The 21,437-nt window shown below is 42.7% G+C and overlaps 2 protein-coding genes across 6 annotated transcripts in view; one reads left to right on the top strand and one right to left on the bottom strand.

The window, feature by feature from the left end:
- The first annotated feature begins 337 nt into the window (after positions 1–337).
- znhit3 (zinc finger, HIT-type containing 3) lies at positions 338–8,732 on the top strand. 3 transcript variants are annotated; one of them, XM_034177379.1, is made up of 6 exons: positions 338–341; positions 610–766; positions 3,512–3,543; positions 3,646–3,711; positions 8,121–8,198; positions 8,313–8,732. In XM_034177379.1, the coding sequence occupies exons 2-6, from the start codon at positions 699–701 to the stop codon at positions 8,504–8,506; spliced, it is 438 nt and encodes a 145-aa protein (XP_034033270.1). In that variant the 5' UTR covers positions 338–341; positions 610–698; the 3' UTR covers positions 8,507–8,732. The 3 variants fall into 3 exon arrangements, with proteins under 3 accessions (XP_034033270.1, XP_034033271.1, XP_034033269.1); XM_034177380.1 differs by lacking the exon at positions 338–341 and having other exon boundaries at positions 600–766; positions 3,649–3,711; XM_034177378.1 differs by lacking the exon at positions 338–341 and having other exon boundaries at positions 600–766.
- Positions 8,733–13,022: 4,290 nt separating this feature from the next.
- Positions 13,023–21,437, bottom strand: part of LOC117516682 (unconventional myosin-XIX) — a 58,958-nt gene continuing 50,543 nt past the window's right edge. For 2 of the 3 annotated variants that reach the window (XM_034177524.1, XM_034177525.1), the window contains 5 exons: positions 14,871–15,028; positions 14,614–14,743; positions 14,256–14,341; positions 13,857–14,186; positions 13,023–13,772 (listed from right to left, as the gene is read on the bottom strand). In XM_034177524.1, coding sequence (XP_034033415.1) covers positions 13,659–13,772; positions 13,857–14,186; positions 14,256–14,341; positions 14,614–14,743; positions 14,871–15,028 — 818 coding nt within the window. In that variant the 3' untranslated portion in view covers positions 13,023–13,658. Of the gene's footprint in view, positions 13,773–13,856; positions 14,187–14,255; positions 14,342–14,449; positions 14,744–14,870; positions 15,029–21,437 lie in introns of those variants that run through there. The other variant, XR_004562515.1, reaches the window with a different exon arrangement.

Here is a 21,437-nt window from a genome sequence, read left to right as displayed (position 1 = left end):
GGATGAAAAAGAAAGGATGAAGTCACTATTACTAGACTGAGAATTGGTCATACTTTCTTGAACAGTACTGTCTTCCACTTAGGGAAACACCAGGATGGCCTGTGTTTGGAATGTCCACAGCCAGAGACAGAGCAGCATGTCCTCATGTACTGTGAGAAATATTCCAGGGAAAGGCAAGAGCTTCTGTCAGAACTTAGAAGAATGGGTCTGGAGAGAGTTTCTGTGGGCAATATTTTGGACATGGGATCAAGTAAGAGGGGGAAGTCTTGTTTTTTTAAATACCTGAAAGACACTGGACGCATAGGAGGATTTAGTACAACTGTAATGGACTGAGGCAGCAGGTGGCAGCAATGCACCAATAAGGATGCCGGCTGCCGTAAATGTCGAAGAAGAAGAAATAATACAGAATTACTATACAGGGTATGAGTCGACTGCTGTGTGTGTTGTTTGTTTGTTGTTGTTATTGTTGTGTGTGTTTTTTTTCTTTTTTTTTTTTTTGTAATTTGGTTTTGGGGATGTTGGCCAACATTGCAGTCCAGTTGGTGGCGGTAATGCTCCATAGAAGCTGGTTGCCAACCGCCATTAAACACGAAGAAGAAGAAGAAGAAGAGGCAGCAGCAGCTACCGTCTGTGCGCACGTGTGGTCACAAACGACTTACTTCGTAATTTTTAATTCTTCTTTATGTTTACACGTTATAATGCAGATATGTAACGTTTGCAGCGACCAAACACCAAAGTACAGATGTCCTGCCTGCAAAATAAGATAGTAAGTAGCTAACGTTAGCTCACTGCCTGCTAAGATAACGGCTTGTGATTAGCTTCTTTTGCTACTTGTGCAAATTAATACTACGAGCCAATGGTCATTAAATATACTTTTTGTTTTGGTGACAGGTTTTGAGTTTTTAACCTGCTGGGCGCTAACTGTGATTAAATAAATGATGGCAGGTTTAATGAGTAGTAATTTTACAAAGTCACAGAAATAAAAGGTATTTTATAGATAATGTTTCTGTTTAAAGTTCTCATAAATGTATAATGGCCCACATAAAAAGGACAATTCATAGACAAAAAAAATACCACTCATAGACACTTCAAAATTCATAGACAAAAAAGACCATTCATTCATTCATAGATTTACTGAACGAAGTCAGTTCAACTTCTGAGAGGTCACACCTGTTAAATGAGTGTCATGGCATCCTACATTCTGAAGACATCAAGCAAGGTCTTCATACTGATGTCACAACAGAAGAAAAGTGACTACAGAGCAGTCTTCACAGTGGCCCAACAGCTGCAGTTGAGTCTGCAGTCTGTCAGTACAGTCTTCCCTGATGAGATGTGTGACTGCCTTTTCCATTGGAACCAGGCCATATTTTGGAAAAATCCAAGCTCTTGGATTACAGCCTGCATACCACAGCAAGAGTAACATGTTCCACTACTGCACAAAATGAATGGCCCTTCCATTCCCTCCAGCAGAAGTTGCCACTACCATGTTCAACAAAATAAAGCAGACACCACTTCCTGGACCCATCTCTGGCTTGCTAGAACACAGGGAGAATCTGTGGCTTTCCAACAGTGTATTATCTGTTCCACCTTGGTGTGTGTTTGATCAGGCCTACAGAACAAATAATGACGTTAAAAGGGTGGCACAACAGACTCAGCCACAAGATACACTCCATCAACAGCATCAGTATGTACCTCCTCATCCACATCCTTCACCAAGAAGCCACTGAAGTCATCTTCACCTCCAGATTCCTACGAGAGGGACGTCTCGACAGAGTGCAACACAAGACCTACAGATGTCTTCACGAAAAGATCCTCAAGTCCTGGCAGTCTTTCAAAGGAGACATCTCTGCCAAGAAGCTGCTCCATATCTGCAGTGCACTCAATGCTCCTGCTGTCAGAACATCAGTATAGTGTTTTAATAAATAATGAATGTTTCTTCATATGTCTATGAATAGTCCGTAAAGCCATAAAAACACAAGATGGCAGCTCGGCGTAGGTTAAAAAAAGATACGATCTTGTGATTATTAAATTTCCCAAAATGCAAAGATTGGTGTGTTACTTGTGTGAAGAGCCTTGAGGCAACTTCGCACTATATAAATGAAATTAATTGAATTGACCACAGAACTAAAGTAATAAAGGTCAAATTAAGTAGGGAGCATTGATGTACTCTCAGATTAACTTGCTTTAAAAAACAGTTGCTAACGTGACAAATATGTGAAGCAAAATATTTTAGTGGTTCATGTTGGTAATGTTTGTAAACGGGCAGATGTCCTATATTTTGTGTGGCTGCTTTTTCATATTGCTTTGATGTGTGATGTAGACAATCAAAGCTCTTTATGACGGATGCCTCAGTCCCATGTCACATCGGTGGTTGTGGTGTTACCCATACTGCAGTGTGGCGCTCCATGTGGTGCATGTTTCACCCAGTATGTGAATAAGAAATAGTCTGTGTGCAAAGCCATGGTCCAGAAGTAGAAGTGTTGCTCAGATATTCAAACTTTTATGTATTTTACAAAAGTTAAACCCTAACCATAAACATAAACGGGCTAATATGAATTCTTCAAAATTATTATTTTATTTTCCTGTATGCTATGATATGAAATAAAACCCACTACAGTGTAATGTCAAATCACACTGTTTTGGCAATGGGTCGGCCCCCGCTGCTCAATGACACCTCTGTAATGCCTCTGAGAACACAGATTTACCCATTTTTCAGGACTCACTACACTTTTAATTCAGTATGATTCTTGGCGAGAACTACGTGAGGAACACATTTAAAAATGAGAGCAATCAGCGATTTCTGACGTCCCCCAATCCAGATCTGGCTCGCCTCCAAAATTCAGTGACGTCTTATCTGTGCTGCAGATTTGGTGGGATTCTGTGAAGCAGTTTTGACATAATCCTTCAAAGCCTGTATAAAGTGAAATTTGATCCAGAATCCGGATCCAGTTCATCTCCAAAATTTAATGGAGTCTTTCATGGTCTAATACGCATCTGTGGTGAGAATTTCGTCAAAATCTGTGCAGTCGTTTTGATGTAATCCTGCTACTACACAGACAAATATACTCCAATGATTTTATGATGTCCTTGGTGGACATAAAAATTTGATTGGGTCCTCTAATGGATTCACCTCAGGTTTAATTATTGAGGTAAATTGACCGGTTATTAAAATGAGATGCAAACAAATATGCTGCTTGTTAGCTGTGATTGTTGTGCGTTATGTCACAGGCAGCAGCTGTCTGCAGTTTGTCGTTCCAGCTGTTGTCACATGACCACATTTGCAGTGGTCATGTGATCAATTGCCTTTTCACATCTGACAGAAACGCCAGTCACCTGTCAGCACTGTGTGACTGCCAGCAGAATTAAAACTGAAGTCACGTGATGACAAATATATTGGGAATATTTCTGGCGCTGGAATAATAGAGCAATAGTTCCGGCGTGCTGAATAAATGGTCACTAGATAAAGGAGTTCTTTTGATCTGCAAGTAACTTTTTTTTTTTCTTCTTGCAGTTGTTCACTAGGATGCTACAAGAGGCATAAAGGTAGATGAGTTCAGTCCTAATATTTTCTGCGGCAGGGATTTTGGATGCGTTGTGAACGCCAGTGCTCAGCTGTTTGTTGGTTTGTATTTTCTCTCCTGTCTGCAGACACTTGCCTCCCCATCGAGCAGCGAGAACCTGCTGTTCCTGAAACAAAACCTTTCACCGCCGGTACGGTTTCATATTTCCAGTCATTCTTTGTGCAGTCCATCCAGATTCATGCGTAAGAACGCAAACGATAGAAAACACACACACACACAGTCGTAGGTGGGCGTCTGAGTCGGGTTTATTACAGTGATGAGTGTTCACGTAAAATGTACGTATTTCCACATATTTGGCAGGCTGCAACGTTTGGGTTTAATCTCTCATTTAGAGCTCTGATGTGTTTGTTTCTGTGTCCGATAATAAAGGTGGAACAGTGGTGGAGAGATTAATATAGCAATAAATTTTCACAGCAAAATCAGAAGCTGTTCGCCATCTACCTTTTTATAGGAACACTTTTGTGATCGCTTCAAGTTTAATGTAAAACTGTAAGGTGGAGACAGCTGCTCTTTTCTATTGAGGCATCATTATAGAAAGACTAACCTACACATTGTTTAAATACTTCAGGATAAACAGATTTTAAGGAGACAGATTTTCTATAACTTTTACTTCATTCGGCACCAATTAAATTCTCAGTTCTGCAAAATTTAGTTTTTTTTTTTTTTTTTGACTGTTTTCTTACCCTGATACCCCCCCCACACACACATTAGTTCTGTTTAATGTGTGGTGTGTTGTATCTTCTTTTTGCACATTTTCACCTTTTGTTTGCCTTTAAACCAAATTTATATCACAACCGACATGTTTGTTTGATAAGATTACGAACCACAAGAGCCGTAATCATTTTAATATTTTTGGCTTCCCTCATCCTAACTGTCATTATTTTAAAGCTAGAACCCCAAACAGATCCAGTATTGGTCAACCTTAGACATTACATTTAAAAAATATCACATCCCACTATTTTTTTTATGGCTCATTAATTAATGGTGCTAAACCTGTGTGTCCAACTGAGAAAAATCTGTGGTAGCATCAGAGAGCTTTAATCCTTGGTGGTGTAATGGAATTCTTCTTTGAATTCAGGCTGGTTGTTGATGATGTGGAGTTTGTAAATTCTGCAGATGTCTGTATGTTTCTGCAGTACAACACGTAGCTAAATTTTGAACTCTAAAGCCACCTGGACACTTGCACAAATTTTGGCTCCGTACTGCTGCGCAATTCGTTGTGCCAGTGTGCGTCATTAGATGATATGCGTGAAAAGCCACCTGGCACTTGCACGAATTTGACCCCGTAGTGGCACGCAATCCATGTATTAGAGGCATAAATCGTCACTGACCTCGGTTTGATTCCTTAAAGTAGACCTCCATTGAAATAAATGTGGTCAGATCTCAGAAAGAAATAGCTGATATGTATTTATAAGACCCTTATGAATGCAGTAAAGTAAATCTGCAAGCCCAAATTTGTAGTTCAGTGGAGAAATCTTCATTTAAAAATGACAAATTTGCAGCTAAAATTTGGCCCTCAGCGAAAACTGTTTGTACATCTGGGTCATTGCAGTGACGTCCGGCAGAAGACGGAGCGCTCCCGCCTTCAGTCCGATCCCGCATTGAAATTGATTTTATCTGTTAGTAATGTTACTGTTAAACACGTCCTGGTTTCAGCATCCAAAAGTAAGCTGCAATGAATGTGAGATACAGATCTGCATGCTCAGATCAGCGGCGACATCGACAGCGGGCGACGTTCTTCCCCGACGCCTCGCTGTCTGCCTCCACTGCGCTTAATGAGTCTGCGTGCTCGGTAAACGCCGAAGCGGGCCACTCACATCTCCCCCGTGTCTGCTGTGCAGCCGGCACCACGTCCCTGTCTACTGAATGGAGGTGCAGCCAACTTGGCACAAGTCCAGAGAATACGCTCGCTGTTTTGATGCGGAGCAGCCGGTGACACCTGTTGCTGCAAGGACAGACTTTCCGCAGCGCCACACGTCTCGGTAATCGGAGCCGCAGAGCTCCGTGGCCGCTAAGAGAGGTTTATATCTTTTTAATGACTTGGATTCTTTGCGGGTCCTGCCTCCGTACCCCGCTACAGTAACACCGGAGGCGAAAGACAGTAGATTTTCAATGCGATACCACTCAGTCAAACGGGCGTATGAAAAAGTCCCCCCAAAATAATTTTCAAGCACAAATAAAAGAAATGTGTACTCACCAAACGTGCCGCAAGACAATATGAAGTTTTAAAAAAGTAGATCCTTCCGTATAAGACAAGAAAAAGGTGCAGATGCAAACTGACGTTAATCCACAAGTTGGCGCGCGCAATGCATGCTGGGAGAGGGTCTTTTCCCTGATGTTTTGGCAGCGTCCCGGATGTGATGACAGTTTTGCGGAGGGCTAAATTTTAGCTGTAAATTTGTCATTTCTCTGTTGAATGACAGATCTGGGCTTGCAGATTTACTTTACTACATTCAGAAGGATCTTATGTGTAAATATGTCATTTTTTGGTCCAAAGATCTGACTGCATTTATTTCAATGCAGGTCTACTTTAACATTTTGAATGCCCAACGATGCATCATGATGTACAGCGTTGCCGGTTAGCTTTACTATTTTCTGTTGTTTCTGAAGTTACTTCAATGTATTTTTAAAGTTGGAGTCTGTGAAATTATTAGCTATATGTTGAAGTGAGAAGCTAATTTAACAGCTGTTTCTCTGTTTATGGTTATGGCTTCAAAATGTATCGACAATTTCAATCCAGCTTGAAATTGTTGGACTGTCTTTTTACAACATAGGTCACTGGTAAAAAGGTCAGCGGACAGTCCTCTCACAACAGTCATGTCAAGGTCAGATCGGAGGTAATTGTTTACTGTCCACAATGATAGCTTCAAAAAGCAAAGAGCAGTTTTAGTTTAACTTAATGCAAAAACTCAGTGGGCCGTCCTCTCACTCAGGTTCATGTCAAGGGTCAAATCAGAGGTCATCTAAAATCCATTAATGACCATACGTCAGGAACGAGGTGAGATGTTGAAACATGGTTTTCTGCATTGACACCTACCCTACTGGTGCTAATAAATGTATCAGTCCTCTGATGTCGGTGACATCACCTGATGGTTGGAGTGACAGTAGCTGTGGTGCAGTGACCCCTTCATGTGCTGTCAGATCATAGGTATGAATGTTATCAGTGTGTGAGGAAACACCCACAGTGCGAACGTACAACTCCAGGCGACTCACGGCGGTAGAGCTCGTATGAGCGCACCACGAAACATCGCGCTAATGGGCAGGCATGCAAGATGCCTGTGCAACGGATTGTGCACGCTATGGTGTCTTTCGAACAGGAACACAGTGCGAGTAGCTGCAGCTGTTCCATGGACGAGGTGCAACACATCACGCTGCTGATGTGGAGGAAAATAAAATAAAAACCAGCTGTATAATTAGTGAATATCACTGGGGTGATATAAATAATACATAAAGGGGGACAGCATACAGAAGCCCGCAGTTAAATAAAAAATTTGCCACTCACGGGATTTGAACCCGCATGCTCTGATTACCAGATGGAAACTTTACCACCGTGCAACAATCAGTCTTGTAACAGCATTGTGAAATGGCTAAAATCAACAAGCAAATAAAGGTATTATCTTTAAAAAAAAAAAGAAAAAAAAAAAGCGCTGTGATAACTGACCAAACAGCGTTTGGTACGGTGTATTTCTGCTGATAAGTGACTGAAAGTAGCTTATTTGTCACCACTGTTAGTTTGTCCTGGTCCTGCAGCACACCACTCACGGCTCGACGCGTGTCCTGTCAGACTTCACAATCTGATCGCCTGCTGCGTGTCCAGATGAACTGATTGTGCGTGATACGTTTTTATGTATTTCCACACAAGCGCACACACGTGTGTCCATCAAAACACTGGACATGTGCTGCAGCTGTGATGTCCCAACAGCTGTGGGCAGTCAGCCACGCCCCATGTCCTTTCAGCGCACAGACCAAAATGTCACTCTGTGATCAGATGAGAGATGCTTCGCCTGCGGGGGGGGGGGGGGGGCGTACACACACGTGTCGTGGGGGGAGCCGACACTCCAGCATGCCGCATGTGCCTTCGGCAACTCCACAGTCATGGGGCAGTTAGACAAATTTCACATCCAGTTCGACAGTGATCGTCTGCAGACTGTTGTTGTTGTTATGCCAACAGTGCGAATGGCCACACAGTTTCTAAGTGCCACGCGAGCGGTGTTAGATGCTTGTGTATTATTGTATGGCCTTGCCTTACAATATAAAGCGCCTTGGGGCAACTGTTTGTTGTGATTTGGCGCTATATAAAAAAATTGATTGATTGATTGTGCGTCAGTTGGAATTTGGCCGACACCTGCCACGAGAGGGATCGATGTGTTCTCACAGTGCACATTCTGTCTTTCAGCCACTGTTGTGCCATAAATAGTTAGTAGCAACAGGTGTACGAGGCGTTAGAGTTTGCACTATGTGTAACAGTCGTACCTGTGATCTGACTGATTGTGACCCTCAGCAAGACAAAGTGAGTCTAAGTTTCTGTGAACTTTGCAGAGCCGTGGAGCGTGGAGGATCTTTTCGATGAAGATGATTTTGTTGACAAAGTGCCGCTGCAGAAGCTCCAGCTGTTGGGTAAAACTCTAAACTTATCACACACAAAGCGTCGTTCCCATTAAATCACCTTTCTAATGACTCCACACAGTAAGTAAAAATTATTTTTGCATTTTGTGATTCCTGACTCTGCAGGGCGGTCGGAAAAGCTGAGAGAACTTCTTGGTAACCACCACCTCAGGTCCTTACTGAGGTCCGTTGATGGTGTAGACAGCAAGGACGAGGCCATGAGGGCTGCCATGCAGGAGCCGCTGTTTGTCGAGTTTTCTGATCAGTGTTTGAAAGTTGTAGAAAATGAACAAACATCAGTAACCTTAAATGAAGACTGATGGTATGATGTTGTGCATGTTTAGTTTTTTTCTGTGAATAATTTTTGGTAAAATATTTAGCGGTGGACAGTCAGACACACAGTTTCTGTCCTGCAGCCACTCCTGTTGTTCTGCTGTCTGTAGTTAATCATAATCAACAAACCATCTACTTAAGATGAGGGTTAAAGGAGAGAACACAAGTGTTGGAAGTAAAACTGAGCATTAAACTTTATTTTTAGAAAATTTATTTCAGTGTGGATTTGTATGACATGGATAGACTGACTTTTTTTTTCCCTCCTGACGGACAAGATAGGAATGTTTAATGGTTGAAGGTGAAATAATAAAGTAAACAGTGGAAATGCTCGGAACTGACAACCTCGATGCCCCTCTCACACCGGGCCCACTTCGAGTTGCTTCATGCGGCGTCATGATGACACCACGTGGATGCAACCTAGTGCCGAGACGATGCAGCTCAATGCCACAACACCGTGAGGGACGCAAAGGACGAAGCCAATTGGACGCCAAAAATTAAACGTTAATTTTTTTCTGCGTTCTGTGCTCGATGCAGAAAAGTAGTTTCAATGCAAGTCAGGACAAAGCAACGGTACTCAACATGACTGGAAGCCACACCCTCACAATACAGCATTACCCGACGCCAATTTGAGTCCTGCTGTGTTCCATTGTTCCCTAAGGATAAATCACGCAGGATTGTTTTTAGACTGTGTACACAATGCAGTAAAAACTACACGCTCAAAGAGCACAGAGAGAAAAAAAAAAACCCACTGATTGCAGCCTGACTGCAGGCAGCAAGCTCACTCTCACCTTAAATTCTCTCTATTTTTTTTTTTTTATAAAGTCCAAAGTCCTGCTCACAGACTGATTGCCAGAGACAGGACATGTCCACAAAATACAGCATAACTGCAGACATCAACACATTTTTGCAGCTCGTGGTAAGAAGATAAATTATGCCAGAACTCAAAGCGCAGACCTGCAGTTCAGCACGAGACGTACAAACTAGAAGAGAAATCAGAGCGCACACAGACTGGCTACAGCTGAGTCTGTGTGCAGGTTCTCCTCTGCATCCTCACCTCTGCACCCATTTTAAAGCGTAGATGAACAGCCTATAATTTTCTGCACCTGCGTATAAGTTTTCCCCTCTCCAATCAACTTTTTAATTAAACTACGCTGTTCTTCTCATGTCTTTAACGTCCCATTTTCCTCGGGCTTTCAAAGAGAAAAGTATGTTCAACAGGTGCTGGCTTCATCCTTAAATAGGGGACACCTGATTCACACCTGTTTGTTCCACAAAATTGACAAACTCACTGACTGAATGCCACACTACTATTATTGTGAACACCCCCTTTTCTACTTTTTTTTTTTTTTTTACTAATAGCCCAATTTCACAGCCTTAAGAGTGCATATCATGACTGCTTGGTCTTGTTGGATTTGTGAGAATCTACTGGTACCTTGTTTCCCATGTAACAATAAGAAATATACTCAAAACCTGGATTCATCTTTTTAGTCACATAGCGCTACTATTATTCTGAACACTACTGTATAACACGGGCAGCTGTGCATCTCCGTGGTGCACAGTGACACGTCGTCGTATGTGTCAGGCTCAGAGCTGAACGGATCTCACGCTGTAATATATGATCACTTTCTAACTCTGTAGGAGATATGACCTGGATCTGTAGTGCCAGGCCGTGACAGCATATGAATTTCACCTCCAACAGGAGGTGAGATTCCTGGATTGGTTCACAGCGTGGACGTGAAGCCTAAACTGGAAGCTTGAGATTAAAATACTCTCACACAAAATAAAAATTAAATCCCATGTGTTAATCCAACCATTGCGGTGTCCAGAGTTGCGTTGTGCTCCTGAACTGAGCAAAAAAAATAAAAGGCTCCATCTGACAGCATGGCACACTACCAGCAAACCTTCAGAGAAGCTGTCCAGTGGCACTAAAAGCGTGGGCACCACAAAGCTTGTCACTTTTCTCTGAAATGGTGCATCTGAACTGACCATTTTAAATGATTTTCACACCTCTGACAGTAAATAGATCATTTTCACATCCCAAACACACTGCATTATGTTATCAGATGTCAAGAATTAAAAACTGCAAATCTTAGCTTCCTTGTGTAAAAACCTATATAACTGCATTTACACCAGCTTGACATTAGATACTGTAATTTTCAGAAGTATAAAATTCCAAGTTTGTTCCCTTTGTTCAGTTTAAATCTCAACAATAGCTTTATTTGGAGGACGAAAAATGACTATAAATCAGTCAAATAATAAATATATAAATACATTTTAAGCCCTGTTTGAATAAGTATATCATAGGGAGGTGATGTACAGAGAGGAAAATAAGTATTTGAACACCCTGCGAATTTGCAAGTTCTCCCACTTAGAAATCATGGAGGGGTCTGAAATTTTCATCTTAGGTGCATGTCCACTGTGAGACATATAATCTAAAAAATAAAAATTCTGTAAATCACAATGTATGACTTTTTAATAATTTATTTGTATGTTACTGCTGCAAATAAGTATTTGAACACCTGTGAAAATCAATGTTAATATTTGGTACAGTAGCCTTTCTTTGCAATTACAGAGGTCAAACATTTCCTGTAGTTTTTCACCAGGTTTTCACACACTGCAGCTGGGATTTTGGTCCACTCCTCCATACAGATCTTCTCCAAATCTTTCAGGTTTGGAGTTTCAGCTCCCTCCAAAGATTTTCTATTGAGTTCAGGTCTGGAGACTGTCCAGGCCACTCCAGGACCTTGAAATGCTTCTTACGGAGCCCCTCCTTAGTTGCCCTGACTGTGTGTTTGGGGTCATTGTCATTCTGGAAGACCCAGCCATGACCCATCTTCAATGCTCTTACTGAGGGAAGGAGGTTGTTTGCCAAAATCTTGCAATACATGACCCCATCCATCCTCCCTTCAATACGGTGCAGTCGTCCTGTCCCCTTCGCAGAAGAGCACCCCCAGAGTATGATGTTTCCACCCCCATGCTTCACGGTTGGGATTATTTTCTTGGGATTGTTCTCATCCTCTAAACATGATAAGTGGAGCTGATTCCAAAAAGCTCTATTCTGGTCTCATCTGACCACATGACCTTCTCCCATGCCTCCTCTGGATCATCCAGATGGTCACTGGTGAACTTCAAACGGGTCTGGACATGTGCTGGCTTGAGCAGGGGGACCTTGCTGCCCTGGACTTTAAACCATGACAGCATCATATGTAGGGTGATTCTTAGACTACGGCACTTATGTCCTTTGATCATATTGTATGAAAAACAGAAAAAAGGGGAAATTTCACACTTTTATAGTTATCTTTACAATGAAAATGTGTTAAGAAATTTGTTCTAGTAGTCTATGATGACTTTTTCACCTTTTTTCAGCATCATTATATGCAAATATTGCCGTTTTGTGCTTGTCCCACATCCAGACTTTTCATCTTCAATGATAAAAATGAATGGTAAAGAAACGTTTTTTTCTAATGTTTTAAAATATCTCTGAATAAAATATCAGTAAAATAATCAAAACATAATTGGGGTATTCAATGTCATACAACTGTTGTGATTTTCTTTAAACAAAATGTAGTTGTCCTACACTATTGCCGTAATTTCCACCACAACACTGTAATGTCCCTAAACAGTTTGTATGAAAGATTGTTTGGGTAGTTTCTATGGAGATAAACAGTGACATCAGAGCACATGTATATAGCGCCAAATCACAACAAACAGTTGCCCCAAGGCACTTTATATTGTAAGGCAATGGTGTGGTGGAAATTACATTTACAAGGCCAATAGTGCCCGTAGTTAAAGAATCACCCACTAATGTAATCTTTGTGACTGTGGTCCCAGCTCTCTTCAGGTCATTGACCAGGTCCTCCTGTGTAGTTCTTAGCTTTCTCAGAATCATCCTTACCCCACAAAGTGAGATCTTGCATGGAATCCCAGACCGAGGGAGATCTTGTGTTTCTTCCACTTTCTAATAAATAATCATAACAGTTGTTGTCTTCTACCAAGCTGCTTGTCTGTTGTCCTGTAGTCCATCTCAGCCTTGTGCAGGTCTACAGTTTTGTCCCTGGTGCCCTTAGACAGTTCTTTGGTCTTGACTATGGTGGGCAGGTTGGAGTGTGATTGATTGTGTGAACAGGTGTCTTTTATACAGGTAACAAGTTCAAACAGGTGCAATTAATACAGGTAAAGAGTGCAGAATAAATCAAATCCATTTTATTTATATAGCACTAAATCACAACAGTTGCCCCAAGGCGCTTCATATTGTAAGGCAAAAGCCATACAATAATTACAGAAAAACCCCAACGGTCAAAACGACCCCCTATGAGCAAGCACTTGGCGACAGTGGGAAGGAAAAACTCCCTTTAGAATAAGAGGGCTTCTTAAAGAAAAATTAACAGGTCTGTGTGAGACAGTATTCTTGCTGGTTGGTAGGTGATCAAATACTTATTTGCAGCAGTAACATACAAATAAATTATATATATTAAAAAAAATCATACATTGTGATTTCCAGATATTTTTTTTTAGATTATGTCTCTCACAGTGGACATGCACCCAAGACGAAAATTTGGGAGAACTTGCAAAACTGCAGGGTGTTAAAATACTTATTTTCCTCACTGTAATTATTACCAGACATTTTCAGTCCCAATATGCCATTTGTCATTTTTAGGGATTGTGCGCTCATGTCAGATTCCAGCAACTTTTAGCTTCTGTAAAATTAGCTGTAGAAATGTTACACTAATCCTGTGTGAACAGACACATCAGTAAATACAGTACTGTATGGGAAAGGAGTTTTCCTGCAGTTTATTTCAAGTGTAGAAGCGCTTGAAGAGGCATTTGGAAATCCGCCCGGCAACAGCAGAGATTTGACATTAACACTTAAATATTACTTTTGTGGAATCTGTTCACACAGATGACGGCTGCAGTCTGTGAAATCACATGTTCACGTCAGTGCCTCAAATCCACATTCTTTGGAGCCTGTTTGAGTAGCAACTCCCATCTCTCATTTCTACATAAATGTAGAAAAAATGCTTCTGCCTCAGGATCCCCCAAGAAGAGTTTAGCCAAAGACAGGGAAGTGTGGGGTGAGCTGCTTGGTCTGCTGCCACCATGATCTGGACCCAGATAAATGACAAAATGAATCAATGTACGTCACACAGTTTTCTCCAGCAGGATCTGGTTGAACCCTGTCAGCTTGCCCTTCAGCTCTGGGAGCACATCAGCATGGAGAAGTGGAGATCGCTGGTAGTGCAGCTTCACAGATCCCTGTGTGGAGAAGGAGAACATTGCATGTGGGGGTGGGTAGGGGGTACACACATCTGGACTAGAACAATTAGGCTGTGAGCTCACCATGGGTTGAGCCCTGATGGAGGCGATCTCCTGCGTGCACTGGTTGATCTTCACCTGGTACTCCCCTCGTCTGGAGGGCAGTTTTAGCGTTGCCATCAGAGATGTGATCTTCTGGAAGCCCGTGGCCGTCAGAGACACGGTGAGGGACGGGGCCGAGGCCGAGGCCACAGCCAGGCCTACGGGCCATGCTTGCACCGTGACAGGCTCCTGGATGATGGAGAGCTGCACCGAGCATCGCTCCCTCATGATGGGGGTCACCGTCGCCAAATTCTGTCTGGCGAGGTCCTTGACATCATCAAGCTCCGCCTCAGCCACAGAGTTTAACTGCTCCTAAAAAAAACTTTATTAACTCTGCATGCTGCATGAAGGATTTATTTTAAATAAAGGTGTGATGCTCACTCTCCACTTCCTCCAGGTGGCCTGGATGAGTTCAGCTGCTCTGTTCCATTGGTGGACCTGCCTCCTGACCAACCAGGACCGCACCACTGCACACATCATAGAAGACATGTGACTCAGAGCACAGACACTCCTCAGCATCACATTAACGTGCAGTCAGAGGGCAGTAATGAATCTCCTGTGACAGGTTTTGTTACTTCTGAGGATGAAGAGCACAGTGCAAACCCTGTGCAGATGATGGTTCAGCTGGTGTCAGGTAGGCAGGTCGCAGCAGCCTCGTGCAGCAACCGTCAGGCCAAAGAGCTCAACCCATTAAACTGAAGCCAGTCAGCAGGACCAGGCCAGAGCATGAAGACTTTACCTGCTTGGATCAGAGTAGCAGAGTTTTGCCGGACAAGATGTCTGCGGTACTGGTACCGCCGCCAGCAGCACTGAATGGAGAAGGCACACTGGGATTCAATTTTCCTCCTCTGATTCTCCAGAATCTTGAGCTGTGGACACATTGAATCATCTCAAAACAAGCACTTTAGATGGACGACATGACAACAAGTTAATGACGTCACAATGACAGTTTTTCCACTTGTTCACTTTATGTGCCTGCTTATATAAAGTACTGACCATCGACTGGGTCAGAAAAACTTTAGTCCTTCCACAGTGGATCAGTGAAGTGTGTGGTTCACGGTAGTTGGAGACACCAAGATCGTGGTGTTCCAGCGCCACCTTGAGGAGCTTCTCCACCTCTGATTGAAGAAAGTTGTTGCCATCATCCTCCACATCTAAGAGAGAAATGGCTCCAGGAATTAGACCAGAGACAAAGCAAGACTCAGGTTCTTTACCACACAGTTTTTGGTACTGAATATATAAATCAGCCAGAGAAGCAAAGGGTAGAAACTTTTGGCATTACTGAAGTTTCATAAACAGGCATCATAAATAATAAGTCATTTTTAAAAAAACAGCAATACTTTTCCACCTGTGTGGCCAAGTCCAATCCTGAACATATACGTATAAGGACTTAGCATTTCACTTTGCACCCGGAAAGTATTCACAGCATTTCACTTTGCACCCGGAAAGTATTCACAGCATTTCACTTTGCACCCGGAAAGTATTCACAGCATTTCACTTTGCACCCGGAAAGTATTCACAGCATTTCACTTTGCACCCGGAAAGTATTCACAGCATTTCACTTTGCACCCGGAAAGTATTCACAGCATTTCACTTTGCACCCGGAAAGTATTCACAGCATTTCACTTTGCACCCGGAAAGTATTCACAGCATTTCACTTTGCACCCGGAAAGTAGTCACAGCATTTCACTTTGCACCCGGAAAGTAGTCACAGCATTTCACTTTGCACCCGGAAAGTAGTCACAGCATTTCACTTTGCACCCGGAAAGTAGTCACAGCATTTCACTTTGCACCCGGAAAGTATTCACAGCATTTCACTTTGCACCCGGAAAGTAGTCACAGCATTTTACTTTGCACCCGGAAAGTATTCACAGCATTTCACTTTGCACCCGGAAAGTAGTCACAGCATTTCACTTTGCACCCGGAAAGTATCCACAGCATTTTACTTTGCACCCGGAAAGTATTCACAGCATTTCACTTTGCACCCGGAAAGTAGTCACAGCATTTCACTTTGCACCCGGAAAGTAGTCACAGCATTTTACTTTGCACCCGGAAAGTAGTCACAGCATTTCACTTTGCACACGGAAAGTATTCACAGCATTTCACTTTGCACCCGGAAAGTATCCACAGCATTTTACTTTGCACCCAGAAAGTATTCACAGCATTTCACTTTGCACCCGGAAAGTAGTCACAGCATTTCACTTTGCACCCGGAAAGTAGTCACAGCATTTCACTTTGCACACGGAAAGTAGTCACAGCATTTCACTTTGCACCCGGAAAGTATTCACAGCATTTCACTTTGCACCCGGAAAGTAGTCACAGCATTTTACTTTGCACCCGGAAAGTATTCACAGCATTTCACTTTGCACCCGGAAAGTAGTCACAGCATTTCACTTTGCACCCGGAAAGTATCCACAGCATTTTACTTTGCACCCGGAAAGTATTCACAGCATTTCACTTTGCACCCGGAAAGTAGTCACAGCATTTCACTTTGCACCCGGAAAGTATTCACAGCATTTCACTTTGCACCCGGAAAGTAGTCACAGCATTTTACTTTGCACCCGGAAAGTATTCACAGCATTTCACTTTGCACCCGGAAAGTAGTCACAGCATTTCACTTTGCACCCGGAAAGTATTCACAGCATTTCACTTTGCACCCGGAAAGTATTCACAGCATTTCACTTTGCACCCGGAAAGTATTCACAGCATTTCACTTTGCACCCGGAAAGTATTCACAGCATTTCACTTTGCACCCGGAAAGTATTCACAGCATTTCACTTTGCACCCGGAAAGTAGTCACAGCATTTCACTTTGCACCCGGAAAGTAGTCACAGCATTTCACTTTGCACCCGGAAAGTAGTCACAGCATTTCACTTTGCACCCGGAAAGTATTCACAGCATTTCACTTTGCACCCGGAAAGTAGTCACAGCATTTCACTTTGCACCCGGAAAGTATTCACAGCATTTCACTTTGCACCCGGAAAGTAGTCACAGCATTTCACTTTGCACCCGGAAAGTATTCACAGCATTTCACTTTGCACCCGGAAAGTAGTCACAGCATTTCACTTTGCACCCGGAAAGTAGTCACAGCATTTCACTTTGCACCCGGAAAGTATTCACAGCATTTCACTTTGCACCCGGAAAGTAGTCACAGCATTTCACTTTGCACCCGGAAAGTATTCACAGCATTTCACTTTGCACCCGGAAAGTATTCACAGCATTTCACTTTGCACCCGGAAAGTAGTCACAGCATTTCACTTTGCACCCGGAAAGTATTCACAGCATTTCACTTTGCACCCGGAAAGTAGTCACAGCATTTCACTTTGCACCCGGAAAGTAGTCACAGCATTTCACTTTGCACCCGGAAAGTAGTCACAGCATTTCACTTTGCACCCGGAAAGTATTCACAGCATTTCACTTTGCACCCGGAAAGTAGTCACAGCATTTCACTTTGCACCCGGAAAGTAGTCACAGCATTTCACTTTGCACCCGGAAAGTAGTCACAGCATTTCACTTTGCACCCGGAAAGTAGTCACAGCATTTCACTTTGCACCCGGAAAGTATCCACAGCATTTCACTTTGCACCCGGAAAGTAGTCACAGCATTTCACTTTGCACCCGGAAAGTAGTCACAGCATTTCACTTTGCACCCGGAAAGTAGTCACAGCATTTCACTTTGCACCCGGAAAGTATCCACAGCATTTTACTTTGCACCCGGAAAGTATTCACAGCATTTCACTTTGCACCCGGAAAGTAGTCACAGCATTTCACTTTGCACACGGAAAGTATTCACAGCATTTCACTTTGCACCCGGAAAGTATCCACAGCATTTTACTTTGCACCCGGAAAGTATTCACAGCATTTCACTTTGCACCCGGAAAGTAGTCACAGCATTTCACTTTGCACCCGGAAAGTAGTCACAGCATTTCACTTTGCACACGGAAAGTAGTCACAGCATTTCACTTTGCACCCGGAAAGTATCCACAGCATTTTACTTTGCACCCGGAAAGTATTCACAGCATTTCACTTTGCACCCGGAAAGTAGTCACAGCATTTCACTTTGCACCCGGAAAGTAGTCACAGCATTTTACTTTGCACCCGGAAAGTAGTCACAGCATTTCACTTTGCACCCGGAAAGCATTCACAGCATTTCACTTTGCACACGGAAAGTATTCACAGCATTTCACTTTTTCCACATTTTGTTATGTTACAGCCTTATTCCAAAATGGAGTAAATTAATTTCTTCCCTAAAAATTCTACTCACAACACCCCATAATGACAACATCAAATCACATGCACATAAATATTAACAGCCTTTGCTCAATACTTTTTTAATGCACTTCTGGCGGCAACAAATACAACCTCAATTCCAATGAAGCTGGGACGTTGTGTGAAATGTAAATAAAAACAAATCCTCTTCAACCTGTATTGAAATGAATACACCACAAAGACAAGATATTTAATGTTCAAACTGATAAACGTTATTGTTTTTGTGCAAATATTTGCTCATTTTGAAATGGATGCCTGCAACACTTCAAAAAAGTTGGGACAGTGGTATGTTTACCACTGTGTTACATCACCTTTCCTTCTAACAACACTCATTTGGGAATTGAGGACACTAATTGTGTGTCATGATTGGGTATAAAAGGAGCACACCCAAAAGGCTCAGCCGTTTACAAGCAAAGATGTGGTGAGGATCACCACTTTGTGAACAACTGCGTGAAAAAATAGTCCAACAGCTGTAGAACAATGTTTCTCAACTTTCAATGGCAAGGAATTTAGGAATTCCATCATCTACAGTCCAAAATCAGAAGATTCAGAGAATCTGGAGAACTTTCTACACGTAAGCGGCATGGCCAAAAACCAACATTGAATGCCCGTGACCTTCAAAACCAACATCATTGTGTAAAGGATCTTACCGCATGGGCTCGGAAACACTTCAGAAAACCATTGTCAGTTAACACAGTTCGTCGCTACATCTGCAAGTGCAAGTTAAAACTCTACCATGCAAAGTGAAAGCCATACATCAACAACATCCAGAAATGCCGTCGCCTTCTCTGGGCCTGAGCTCATTTGAAATGGACAGACGCAAAGTGAAAAAGTGTGCAGTGGTCTGATGAGCCCACATTTCAAATTGTTTTTGGAAATCATGGACGTCATGTCCTCCAGACAAAAGAGGAAAAAGACCATCCACATTGTTACCAGCGCAAAGTTCAAAAGCCAGCATCTGTGATGGTTTCGGGGTGTGTTAGTGCCCATGGCATGGACAACTTACACATCTGTGATGGAACAGTCAATGCTGAAAGGTACATCCAGGTTTTGGAGCAACACATGCTGCCATCCAAGCAACGCCTTTTTCAGGGACGTCCCTGCTTATTTCAGCAAGACAATGTCAAGCCACATTCTGCACATGTTACAACAGCGTGGCTTCATAGTAAAAGAGTGCAGGTACTAGACTGGCCTGCCTGCAGTCCAGACCTGTCACCCACTGAAACTGTGCGGCGCATTATGAAGCGCAAAATACGACAACGGAGACCCCGGACTGTTGAACAAATTAAGTCATACATCAAGCAAGAATGGGAAAGAATTCCACCTACAAAGCTTCAACAATTAGTGTCCTCAGTTCCCAAACGCTTATTGAGTGTTGTTAGAAGGAAAGGTGATGTAACACAGTGGTAAACATACCACTGTCCCAGCTTTTTTGAAACGTGTTGCAGGCATCAATTTCAAATTGAACAAATATTTTCACAAAAACGTTTATCAGTTTGAACATTAAATATTTTGTCTTTGTGGTGTATTCAATTGAATATAGGTTGAAGAGGATTTGCAAATCACTGCATTCTGTTTTTATTTACATTTTACACAACGTCCCAACTTCATTGGAATTGGGGTTGTACAGCCTCAAGTCTTCTTCAATATGGTGCCACAAGCTTGGTGCACCTATCTTTGGGCAGTTTTGTCCATTCCTCTTTGCAGCACCTCTCAAGCTCCATCAGGTTGGATGGGGAGCGTCGGTGCACAGCCATTTTCAGATCTCTCCAGACATGGTCAATCATATTCAGGTCTGGACTCTGCCTGGGCCACTCAAGAACATTCAGAGTTGTCCTGAAGCCACTCCTTTGATATCTTAGCTGTGTGCTTAGGGTCATTGTCCTGCTGAGAGATGAACCGTCACCCCAGTCTGAGGTCAGGAGCACTCTGGAACAGGTTTTCATCCAGGATGTCTCTGTACATCGCTGCATTAATCTTTCCCTCAAACCCATGTCAATCCCAGAGTACAGACTTTATATAGACAGGCATATGTGTGTGTGTATGCGTGTGTGCTTTATACGTATGTGTTGGGAATTTTGTTTCTCATGGTCTGAGTCCTTCAGGTGCCTTTTGGCAAACTTCAGGTGGCCTGCCATGTGCCTTTTACTAAATAGTGGCTTCCGTCTGGCCACTCTACTATACAGGCCTGATTGGTGGATTGCTGCAGAGAAGACAGGAACGCTGGAGCTCTAACAGAGTGACCATCGGGTTCTTGGTCACCTCCCTGACTAAGGCCCTTCTCCCCTGATTACTCAGTTTAGACAGGCAGCCAGCTCTAGGAAGAGTCCTGGTGGTTCTGAACTTCTTCCATTTACGGATGATGGAGGCCACTGTGCTCACTGGGACCTTCAAAGCAGCAGAAATGTTTCTGTATTCATGGACTTGAAGGGAACAGAGGAGGCGCTGGCGAACAGAGGAGGCGCTGCTGCTAGCTAAACGGCACTGCTGCTAGCTAAACAACGGGCGGCGCGCTGCTGCTAGCTAAACAACAACAAACTTTTTTCTCCCTTCAAGTTTTTATTCTCCTCTTTTCATCCGATCCTGTGCCATTTTACACAAATTGGATTACAATACAGGACTAGAGCACCTGGAGGATTACACTGACGAACATTTCAACAAACTCTGCATCATGGGACGCACTCAAAAGGCTAAAAAACCACGCACGGTAGAATCCACTTCATCATCACCTGATCTTTCACTTCAGTGCTCTCCTGCTAAACCATCGGACAGCCCAGAAATGACAAACCTTTTACTATCTATAAAGGAGCGATTATCTTCTCTGGACTCGAGTCGCGCTGATTGAACTCCTGTATAAAGAATTCCAAGAACTCCGCCGCAGTTTAGAATACAGTCAACATTAAATCGAATCTCTCACTAAGGAAAATGCATCACTACAAAACACCGTCACCTCGCTCACAAACCAACTCTCCACTGTTTCAACCCAGCTCGCCACTCTCACGACCGAAAATAAAACTATGAATGAAACTGTCCTGGATCTACAAGCACGCAGTATGAGGGACAGCTTGATTTTCACAGGCATTCAGGACCCACACATTGATGACCCCTATTAATATACACAGATATATATTTTGTATATGTGTGTGCATGTATGTATGTATATAGGTGTGTGTGTATATGTATACAGGTGTGTATATATATATATATATATATATATATATATATATATATATATATATGTGTGTGTGTGTATGTATGTATGTGTATATGTATACAGGTGTGTATATATATATAT

The sequence above is a fragment of the Thalassophryne amazonica genome, chromosome 9, assembly GCF_902500255.1.
Source record: "Thalassophryne amazonica chromosome 9, fThaAma1.1, whole genome shotgun sequence".
In the NCBI taxonomy this organism is placed as follows: Eukaryota; Metazoa; Chordata; class Actinopteri; order Batrachoidiformes; family Batrachoididae; genus Thalassophryne; species Thalassophryne amazonica.
The sequence above is the reverse complement of the archived record's forward strand: the minus strand, read 5'-3'. Positions and strand labels throughout refer to the sequence as shown.

What these genes read in the sequence shown, in the direction of transcription:
- znhit3 (XM_034177379.1), top strand. Translation starts at nt 699, where the DNA reads ATGCAGATATGTAACGTTTGCAGCGACCAAACACCAAAGTACAGATGT. An exon ending in AACAAAACCTTTCACCGCCG is followed by an intron (nt 3,712 to 8,120) that starts GTACGGTTTCAT and finishes TGAACTTTGCAG; the next exon opens with AGCCGTGGAGCGTGGAGGAT. An exon ending in GCAGAAGCTCCAGCTGTTGG is followed by an intron (nt 8,199 to 8,312) that starts GTAAAACTCTAA and finishes CTGACTCTGCAG; the next exon opens with GGCGGTCGGAAAAGCTGAGA.